Source organism: Brassica napus, unplaced genomic scaffold, assembly GCF_020379485.1.
Source record: "Brassica napus cultivar Da-Ae unplaced genomic scaffold, Da-Ae ScsIHWf_2770;HRSCAF=3541, whole genome shotgun sequence".
Lineage (NCBI taxonomy): Eukaryota > Viridiplantae > Streptophyta > Magnoliopsida > Brassicales > Brassicaceae > Brassica > Brassica napus.
The window spans coordinates 105,755-117,234 of NW_026016043.1; the positions used below are offsets into that span (position 1 = coordinate 105,755).

Consider the following 11,480-nt stretch of genomic DNA (forward strand, 5'->3'; position numbering starts at 1 on the left):
CAAACAGTATTTACTTGTAACGCAAGTCACCTATTGCTTGAACAGCCCATAGTAAAGATTTCAAATCTGACTCCATTTTGGAGGAGGAGCCGGTAAGGGCTTCACGACTATGCTGTAGGGGTTGGCCGTGATCATCTCTTAAGATCCAACTGGATCCATTCACCGGACCAGCGTCAACCCAAGCCATTCCCACATTGCACTTGACCATCTCGGAAGGAGGTTTTTCCCATGCATCTACAGAAGAGTTTGTAGATTCCAGTGCCATGTGTGTAGCTTGGTCTGGTTGTTGAGCCTGAGTCCAAATCTCTGCCTCTTCTAAAGCTTTAGCTAAGATAGAATGTGGCGTAAACCTGCTTTTTTCAAACACTAGGGAATTTCTCCCTTTCCAGAGATGCCACAGGATCCAGGGAAAGGCTTTTAGGTTAACTTGATCATTCCGCTGTTTCTTAGTTCCTGCTACCAAGTAATGAAGGTTCAGAAAAACAGAAGATTGGGAGAAACCTGCTGGCGGGGAATGAATTCCTGCCAAACGCCAAGCTTCTACTGCAGTGGGACAAGTAAACAGGACATGGCATATCGTCCGATGCTTGACCACATGCAAGGCAGGTTGTATTATTGTGTAAGCCTCTTGACTGAAGTCGTTCAGCTACAGCCAACGCACTTGATAATGCTATCCACAAAAAAGTGTCTGATCTTAGGAGTTGTCTTGAGTTTCCAAATGCTCTTCCATAACTGTTTTTCCACTGGTGGGAGGGGACGATACGCTGGTGACTTCGTCTCATGGAGAGTAGACAACATTCTATAGGCACTCTGAGTTGTATAACAGCCGGTCTTAGTGAAACCCCATATATCCGAATCATGGCCGGTTTGAGACGGCTTGATCTTCAGGATTTGTAAGGCGTCTTCCTCAGTGAAAGTATCGAACAGTTTTTGAGCATTCCAAACCCTTGAGTTTGGGAACCAGAGGTCGCTAACTTTGAGTGTGAGGTCAACAACACTGTCCTGTTTATACATAGGGGGCCGAGCTTCCTTCTCCAACAACCAATTCGATGTCCAGACATTAGTCTGATCACCATTGCCAACAACCCGGAGCAGTCCTGAGTTCAAGGCCTCTCTTCCATGAAGGATACTACGCCAAATGAAAGAAGGCCGTGAGCCTAGACTAGCTTCAAGGAAAGACGAATTTTTAAAGTAACGACTCTTCAAAATTCTAGCCATTAGGGAGTTAGGTTGCGAAAACACTCGCCATGCTTGTTTTCCAAGAAGCGCTTGGTTAAAACGACCGATATCATGAAAGCCAAGACCCCCATCTTCTTTACTTTTGCAGAGAGTGTCCCACGCTACCCAAGTCATTTTCCTCCTAGAACCTCCATTGCTCCACCAGAAATCTCTCATTGCAGATGTGAGTTTAGCACAGAGATCCTTAGGGAGCTGATACACTGACATTGCATAGACTGGTAAGGCTAGCCCAATAGATTTTAATAAAATTTCTTTTCCTCCCTGAGAAAGAGTTCGCGCAAACCAGCCTTGCAGTCGAAGTTGAAGTTTTTCACGGATGTAGTTCAAAATGAGTTTCTTCGATCCTTTGAACACTTCAGGGAGGCCAAGATAGGTCCCTTCTCCTCCTTCCTTGTCGATCCGAAGAATAAGTTTGATGTCAGCTTTCATTCCTTCATCTACTCTGTCACCAAAGATTATCGATGACTTGGAAAGGTTGATCTGTTGTCCTGAAGCATCTCCATATAGCTTCAACCACCGCATAATCTCAATGCTCTCCATCAGATCCGCTTTGCACATCAATAAGCTATCATCAGCAAATAAAAGGTGATGTACTGCCGGTCCATGTTTATCAAGTTTGATGCCGTGCAGACGCCCTTTTTCTTCAGCTTTATTTAAAACACTAACAAGTGCTTCCGCAGCCATAATGAAGATGAATGGCGACATAGGGTCACCCTGTCGTATCCCCCTCTCTGGTCTGAAAAAACAATGTGTCCTTCCATTCAGTAGGATTGTATAAGACACTGTAGAAATACATGTCATCACCCAACAAACCCATTTACGGTCGAATCCCATTTTTTCCATCAGGGTTTCCAAGAAATTCCACTCCACACGATCGTACGCTTTCGACATGTCTGTCTTGACAGCCATGAACTGCTCACTAATAGTTTTCTTGGTACGCAAGCCATGGATCGTCTCGTGAGCCACCACGATGTTATCCGAGATCAAGCGGCCAGCAACAAAAGCTCCCTGTGTATCTGATATGATGTAGTCCATGATTGGTTTCAGTCTTGAAGATAAGAGTTTAGAAACAATTTTGTATTGGACAGAGCAGAGACTTATGGGTCTCATATCCTTCATTGACTCAGGTTTGGTGATCTTAGGGAGGAGACATAATTGCGTATGGTTCCAACCAGCCGGCAGTGTCGACGTCTGGAAGAAGCTGCGAACCTCCTCTATGACCTTAGGACCCACAATATGCCAGTACGTCTTATAAAAGACACCAGTAATACCATCCTCGCCGGGAGCGCTACTTCCTTTGACTGCGAAGGCAGCTGCTTTGATCTCATCATCCGAAATCTCTTTTATCAGAGATTCATTCATAGCAGGAGTTACACGACTTTGGAAACCTTCGAGGAGACTTTCTAGGTCCACTGGATTGGAGCTCATAAATAAATCTCTGAAATATTCAACCGCCAAGTGTCCTTTTGCACCTTCTGAGAAGTGCTGTACTCCCATCTCATCTTTCAGCATAAGGATATTGTTCCTGATCTTCTTGCCTTTGACAATATTATGAAAATAAGAGGTATTTTGATCACCTTCCCTAAGCCATTGCTCTCTACTCCGCTGCCTCCAGAACTTTTCTTCCTCCTTATGAGCCACTGCTAGTTCCAATCTCAGGCGCTTCATGGACCTGACACTAGGCCACATCTTCGCAATTTCCTTCTCCAGTTCCTTATGAAGCCTTTGAATCTTAGATTGGGAGTTGAAATGGGCTTTTTTCTTCCAATGAGAGAGTTCTCTTCTACATCTTGAAAGTCGATCCATAACTGAAGAAGGAGTGTTTGACGGGTCTCCCTCCCAGCCTCTAGCAATGGCCTCTTCAATCCCAGCCTTACCAATCATTCTCTTATCAAAATAGAATCGACCATGACCTCTATCTTCAGGCTCAAGGGAGAAAGATAAAACAATGGGCCTGTGATCAGATGGCCACATGTCAAGGTATTCCAAGTTAGAGCGTGGGAACACTCGGAACCAACTATCATTCCCAAAACTCCGATCTAGGCGACACTGGACCCAAATATTGTTCCTCCATCCCGCCCAAGACAGAACATTACCAATTGTTCTCACTTCTTTTATTTTACAGTTTTCCACCAAATTTCTGAAGTCCCAAAACGTTGACTCTTCTCGAATAGAGCCCCCAAGCTTTTCTGAATTATCAAGGAGTTCGTTGAAGTCTCCAATCAAAATCCACACCTCATTTCTAGCAACACCAATACTTTCAAGTTTTTCCCAAACGTGATGTCTATATTCTCGAACCGGATCGCCGTAGACACACTTCAAGAAAAAGGTAGTAGAACCAAGTTCCACTTTTAGGTCAATGATCCTTTTATCTGAAAAAAGGATCTCAACCGTGTAACAATCTTTCCAAAAAACTGCCAAACCACCACTCAACCCAACTGGAGCAACTGTGAACATTTTATTATAACCCAAAGAATTCTGTAAACCAAGCATGTAAGAGTCTTTTTGCTTAGTTTCAGAGAGAAACAAGAAATCTGGAAAATACTTTTTACGCATCTCCGTTAAGCGACGAACTGTCTCGGTGTTTCCCGCCCCGCGACAGTTCCAACTCAGTATGCTCATTGGGGAGACAGCAGCCTCAAATCGGAGGCCACCGTATCTTCGTTGGTTTTTGTGGATTTGTTGCCTTGTGGAGTCTCAGTCTCCTCTGCTTTCCTCTTCGATGTACCAGACTCACTTACTGGTTCATCAGTTACGCTTAGGTTCACGCATGTTGAGCTTCGCGCTGGTCTGACATGTCTAACCCAAGCAGGAGGGCGTTGCCTAGATTTCTTTTTCTTATTCCGAAAGGTCCCGGTTGAGGTGGAGCAAAATATTCCAGCCTGAAACACCGTTGGTCCTTTTGGAACAGATCGAGAATTGGCGCTTTCACCTGATGAAGAACCTTCGTTAAAACCTCTGTTGCGATCACCACTAGGAGCTGACAGCGTAGGATGAGCCCTCTTGCAGACTAGGGGTAGCGCTTCTGAAGCAGGTTTGTCATGCTGAAACACATGCCCTTTCTCCTTGTCCACTTCGTGAGATATCTTGGTCAGCACGGCAGGGGGATTATCCTTGTCAGCTTCAATAGATTGCTGCACCCGCATTATGCGTGCACGGCGCTCAGTTTCATCAGCATGAGAGATATATTGGAGGGCCATAGTTCTCTCTTCTCCTTGCAGTTCAGGAAACAAAGGGGGAAACCCTGGTGGAGCTTCCAGGCGCCGAGCCTCACTTGCAGGCTTTGTAGAGTCCCTTGGGGGTCTCTCCTCTGCGCTCGGTAGAGTTCTATGCAGGCGAGGCTTGGTATAAGGGCACATAGACTTTTCATGAGTTAGTCTATCGCATTGGAAGCATCTTTTATGGATCTTTTCATACTCGTATTCAATGACCACTATCTCATCAGAGGGGAGAGTTAAATTCTTTGCCGCAAATGCTGGATTCGTAGCTGAAAACAAGACCTTAGCTCGGATGTACTCTGTTTTCTGAGAGCTTTTAGGATCGTACGCTATCTCCTTCACAAAACCAACTTTAGAGGCTAGTAGATGCATAGTTCCGATGGTGTAGTGATTTATAGGGATGTTCCGAATGCGGATCCACACTTCAAACTTGGACAGAAAGTCTCTTGGTGGAGAAGGAACCCAGCGTTCCAAGACCATAGTCCAGTGGTTGTAGGACCATGGACGATCCTTTAAAACTGTTTCCAAATCTTCTTCTCTCTTGAACACAAACTGAAAGCGGTCACGTGTTAGAGCGATACCTCTCACCCTATCGTAGAGACGCCACGCTAGAGGCATGTAGTCTATCATTCTCGCCATGTTCTGAGCCTCGGGATTCAGTAAACGCCCAAGGATACTAAGCGCGTTATCATCAAAAACGTGAAACTTCGGGTCATCAGGGAGGACCATTGGCTCATCATCTTCTAAGGACATAGAACGGATTGCCTTATGGAGGTTGTCCGCCATTGAACAACTCAGTTGAGAATCTCGGAGGAGCAGCGGAGGGATTTTTGGGAGTAGGTCAGAGGAGAAAGGGGAGGTGGTGCAATTAAACGCACAATATTCGGAGAAGATTTTGTAGGAAAGCATCAATTATTGACCAGGAATGATGATATAAGAGAGAAGAGGAAATATCCAAGTAAGATAAAGGAAAGTAAATAAGAGAAAATCGGTAAGGAAAAGAAGGTATAATAGAAAATATAAGAGGAGGGAAACTCGAGTATCAGAATAACACTGAAAAGGAAACTTTCCTAAAAGATACCGTAACTTTGATAGCCGATGAATGACGTCTACTCACGGTGAGAGACAGAGGAGGGAAATAATTGGCGATTTCCGATGGAGAGCCAAAAAGAAATTCTTTAATTCCAAAGAATTGCTATTTCCATTTTTTTGTTTCATATACCTTAAAAAGTCTTCGGCTGATTTTTGTTTGTTTTCTTTCTCCAATTACAATGTACAGTTCGACTGTTTCTTTTTTTTTGGATCAAACTACTGATATCATAAGATAGAAAGGCTTAAACTCCAAGAATATAGTGAATATTTATGTTAGAGTAAAGTGATTTAGCCACTAATATAGTGAGATATTATAATATTAGAAGGTATGGAAATTGTTCTCTGTTGTCCTACGCTGGACATAATTAAGTTGCTGCCAATTGATTCTATATTTTTGATAACTGGAAATACATCTTTATGTCTTCCTTACATCATCCTTAATTGGTTTACGGTTCAACCATTTCTCATATATTGAGAGTAACATAATATTAGATGTTGATTATCTCCTTCCAATTAGGAATGCAAAGTATGAGAGAAATTCAAGGTGTGGTCACTTTACAATTTTGTCTTCATATCCATATAGAGTTAGTTTATAGATTACTCTATCTGTTTCAAAATGTAGTCAATTTTAATTAAAATCTGTAATATTTAAAAGTTATTACTTTAGAAAACTGTCATTTAATATATATAATTTAATCAATTACACAGTCATTTACATAATTTAATTGGCCACACAATATCCAATAAGTATAAAGTTACATTGAAATATAAAACATTTATATAGTGAAACAAAAAATACTTTTAAACCATTATATTATAAATCAAACGAAATATTCAAATTATATTGAAACATTAGATTAGTAAGAATCAGAAAAGTTGAAATCTCAACGTCGATCATTTACGTCGGTCATGCCTTAGACCATCTCCAATGTATTCCTCTATTTTTTCTCTAAAATAGAGGAATTTCATAATAGAGATGGATTTGTCTCCGATGTATCTTTCTATTTTCTCTCCTGAAAAAGAATATTTTTGATATATTCTTTTCTAAGTTTAAAAATAATATTTTTTATTTGTGAAAGTTGAAAACCAACCCAATTTATTTTAGTATTTTATAAAATTATGATATTATTTACACTAAATATTTCTCTACAAACTATTATGTAAATAAAAAATATAATTATATTTATATAAACAATATATTTCACTAAAAAAATATTTTCGGTTATAATTGTTTAAGTAAAGAGTTAAAGGATCATTTTGTAAAAAATAAATAGAGGAGGTGGCATGGCAAAAATAAAGTTTCTCGTTAGCATATTATTTTCGCCTACGTGGATACTCTATCTAAGGCTTATATCCTCATTTTATTACTTGTTTGATATGTGAATGCCACTGAAACTAATGAATCTGTTTTAAATAGAGTGTTTAGAGACTGAATATTTCTGTGTTCTTATTAATGATCAAGGGGGTTCCTTTATATAAGGATTACAAGATGAAGATAAATGGAAAGTATCCAAAACCTAAACTCACTAGGATTAGGAAAACTACTAATACATGATAATGGAAAGATTACATCTACTAGGAAAAGGAAAGGGTTTCCTTTTCTCCAAGCTTTGTGGCCGCCTTTCTCTCTCCTAAAGTCGGCTCTCTCTCTCCTCTCTCTAGGCTTCGGCCATCTCTCCATCTTCTAGGTATTGGGCCGGTCTCAGTCCGGGCCTGGTTAATGGCAATCCACTTCATGATTTATAACACTCCCCCTTGGATGCCATAACCATACATGATTTGTAGTACGCTTCATGTTGCCTCATTAAAACCTTATCAGGAAAACCCAGTGGGACAAAACCATGATGAAGGAAAAAGAGTACAACACGCACTACTCCCCCTGATGTGAACCTCACTGTAGGTTTCAACATTCTACGCATCTGATGCGTGATCTTTCATGTATATGTAGGAAGGGAGTAATCGGCCAAGTTCATTACTAAGCCGTATCTAGACCACTTTGATCTCTTAGGTCGTTTCTCATGTCTCTTGACATCGAGTGTCCCGGTAAAGCATGTGTGCTAAATAATGTGAACCATATTGTTCTCGGGAATCACTATTGGGTCTTTGCAAATCGTGTTTGCATGTGTCCATAGCCTAGACGTGATCGTCTACTGTTAACTCTTTACTTTGATCGGAAAAAATAAGTACTTATGGACAATGTACTAGACATGGTTATCATGAACCTATGCCTCGATCTGTCCGATCCATGTCTGGGTCATAGACCTCGTCTATACATGTCCACTACTTGTGTCATGAGTGTTCAAGATCAATGATCATTGCTGTGAGTTTATAACTCTCATTATGGCTCTGCGGCCGAACACTCATGGATGTGGACATCGATTTCTTTGCCTTAGGTAATGTCGTATTCATTTTACATTCCTATTATGGCGTCTCATGACCTTAGTTGATGTGGATCATATCACACGCTAAGTATATATTATTAGGTCATGAATCTTGGCTTTCACAAGCTTATGGACTACAATACATTTGTATCTGGTTGATCCTTTGTCTCTACTAGCCCGTGATCAAGAAGAAGGGCTAGACGTCTTTTAGTCCTAAAAGCCGGACGCGTCTAGTAGAAGAGCCAGACGTTCTTTGCTGAAGAGCCGGACGCCCTTAGACGGACATAGTCGGACATCTTTAGTTTGAAGGGCCGGATGCTTTTGGTCGGACACCCACATAGATTTATTCTATGCCTACTAACCTCTTTTAGGTTTATTATAATCACAAGGAATTTCAAATATATGGACTGTATTGGATTGTCTTTTATACAACTCCAAGATCAATGATCATGCGTGATCAATTTCTTTTACATACTATATGAAGCTGCTTTATGTTTCAGTCCATGAATCAGCTTAGGAACGAAGCTGTTCTTTCATCTTATCCAGTAATCCATATGCTGCTTACTACATCATTTGTATCTAATTTCATTCTTATGACCAGACCATTTTCAATTTCAAAATCTGTAGCAGCAACCACTACATAGGAGTTCATCTCCTTATAATATGTTCCTTTGATCTCTGTGAGTACCTTGTGTAACAAGCTATAATCGAATGCTGTTAGTAGGAAAACATGAACACCTTTACATCATGTACATCTCTCACGGTTTCTTTACTTCTCACAAGATCCATATATTTTACTGGTTTATCAGATGGCGTTTCTGTATATGTTATGGCCAATACGTCCACCTCTCTTTTAGATACTTTGAACCTCCACGTTTTATCTTTTCTAATCTCTATGATCTTTTATGATTGTATGAGTACTCATTCGTGGGTTCATGATCCTCGCTTATCTCTTTATGTTCAAGTGCTATAACTTTATGTATCTTTATACAAATGTGTGTGTGTGTCGACACTTTCATGTGGTTCCATATGTTCCAGACATGATCTATAGATTTGAGATCTTATTATCCAAGACCTTTATTACCTAGTAGCTTGGCGTCCCAAGCACATGGTTTGGTACCTTAGATGTGTAGTTGCGCAGCCTTTTCTCAATGTTTGGCATTGTTTCTCTTATAATCTCGGATCTGTATTCTATGCACCATTTTTCTATTCGAGATTCCTTTATCTTATGGAACACTTGGTCTATCTTGTATAGACTGTATAGCAACTTGATTATGTCTCCTCTAGGACATTCATTTGGTGCTAAGCTGGTTAGTCATTTCTCGGGTCAGTGTCTGGCATTTCGATTAGCTTCTCAATTAGCTAGCTTTATATAATCTTTCTTTGGACGTCTTAAATCATAATCTCTAGTCCGAGGATCTTTGCCAAGACAATGATGGTTAAAACCATTCGTACTTTTAACATTCTTTATCCAGCTTATAATCTTTCTCCTTTAATATTCAGATTCATTTGTTTTATGCAATCCATACCTGGCCACTATTTGATCACACCATGTTTTGGCTCTCGGTCCTTTTTATTTCGTGGAGAAGATCTTATTCTTATATATTCCCAATCTTCTTCTGAGGTTCCATCTTAGACGGCACATGTATGTATGTGGTGGTTTATTCAAAATCTCTTAAGATGGTGTATGTCTGGTTTTATGATCCGTATTCAATCTGAGATGGGTATATCTATGCTCACTTATATGGCCTGATGCATATTATCATTCTACATGTAAAACATAAGTCTCCAAGCTTATAGACTTTAGAATCTTAGTCTTATAGATACTGGCCTATTTGGCCGATAACTTATAGGTAATAGCTTACTTGGCCGAACCTTTATAGGTAATGGAACGTGTACGGCCAAGCCTGCACTATGCGGCCAAGTCACGACCAAGTCACGGCCGAGCCGTTTATTCTCATGGTCTCTTCAGCTGGGTAATGGCCTCTTTGGTTTGGACGTTTGTATCATGGCCTCTACGGCCGAGGAATGGCCTTTATGGCCGAGTAATGACCGAGCCATATAACATAACATGGTCTTAGACCATAGTGGTACACGAACTTGTAGTATTGATCATGGGTTATCCTCTCTCCCCCTCATGACCATACTATAAGGTCGTGGTGCTTGGGACAATTAAGCCTAATGAGTTTCCCTTTGTGTATATGTTTCACAACGTGAGATCTTTTACGGGATAACTCTGTGCCTTTTCAATCTTTGCATCAAGTTTAGACTTTAGGATGACTAATCCTATCATGCCATACATGTAAAATTTCGTGGTGTTATCTCAATATGGTTACCACATCTCTTGCCTCTTTATCATACTGATCTGTAGCATAGTTTTGATCAGTAGAGATCATCGGTATAGTCTCGACCACTTTCTTTCAATGTCTTAGGCGTTTTTCTTCTTAAAATCTAAAGGAACTTGTTTCCTTCCGTACCCATTGTTTCTACTTGGAAACCATACATTATAACTTCAATGGGCACATATTCTTTTGGGTGTGTATAATGCCTTTTAAGGCAATGCCTTAGTCATATTTCTTTACTATGATTTCTTACTTGGTTTTATGCCCTTTAGGCAACTCTTTAAAATTATTTATATGTTCAAGTAAGATCAGGCAAGATAATGAATTCAAAATCAATTTATTATAATATATTATATATATTATATATAATATATAAATCGTGAACCATCAAGTAGGTTAAAAGCAAATCACAAAACAAGGACTTTAAAATAAAATGTCGAGATCCCTCTTAGTCAATAGACATGCCGGCCACTCCTTGAGTTTATTGGAAACGGCTCCCTTAGATTCATCCTGATCTATATCGGTCTTATTTGTATCAGGGTATCTCATCTCACTGCTCCTCTTTAGTACCTTGTCATTCTCAATCACCGTTAGGCAAGAGATCGGGTCATTATAAGTGGTAGAACCTCTTTCTATAGATATGTTTTGACAACAAATCTTCTGGATGGAATGTGGAGTATGTCTTGAATAGACAATCATTATCTGTTACCTCTTTCTCCACATAATCTCAGTTGGTACACGACCCTGGACAAGGCAAAGTGAAACTCGGCCACTATCTCAAAGTCTTGGAATCTGAGATCATCCATTCATGTTTGACCTTTGTAATAATACCCATAGTGTATCTGGACTTTAATTCTGTCCAAAGGTCACGAGGATTCTCAATATGTTGATACTGATTTCTCAGTTCCTCAGTGAGATGATGGCACATGATTGTAATGGCTCTTAACTTCTCACTTCTAGTTTCATAATCACCCTGAATGATACTCCTTCCGAGTCCTCTTGATTTCAGGGTAACTGAAGTGTTCATTGCCCATTCTAGATAATTATTTCCAGAGAGATTAGAATGGCATAATCCATGGGATCAAATCGGGCATCTGAAATCATCTAATCAATTTATGATTTAGAACTCTTGCAACCAATTCAAATAATCAGTGCATATGATTTCATAAGTATATCTATAATACTTAGGCCATACGGCTTTGCATTGT

The 11,480-nt window shown here is 40.0% G+C and overlaps 1 protein-coding gene across 1 annotated transcript; it reads right to left on the reverse strand.

Annotated features, from left to right (window-relative positions):
• Nucleotides 1–3,857: 3,857 nt before the first annotated feature.
• On the reverse strand, nt 3,858–5,243 carry LOC125602202. Its single transcript, XM_048773976.1, has one exon. It carries the CDS (start codon nt 5,241–5,243, stop codon nt 3,858–3,860), a length of 1,386 nt encoding a protein of 461 aa, XP_048629933.1.
• Nucleotides 5,244–11,480: the final 6,237 nt, after the last annotated feature.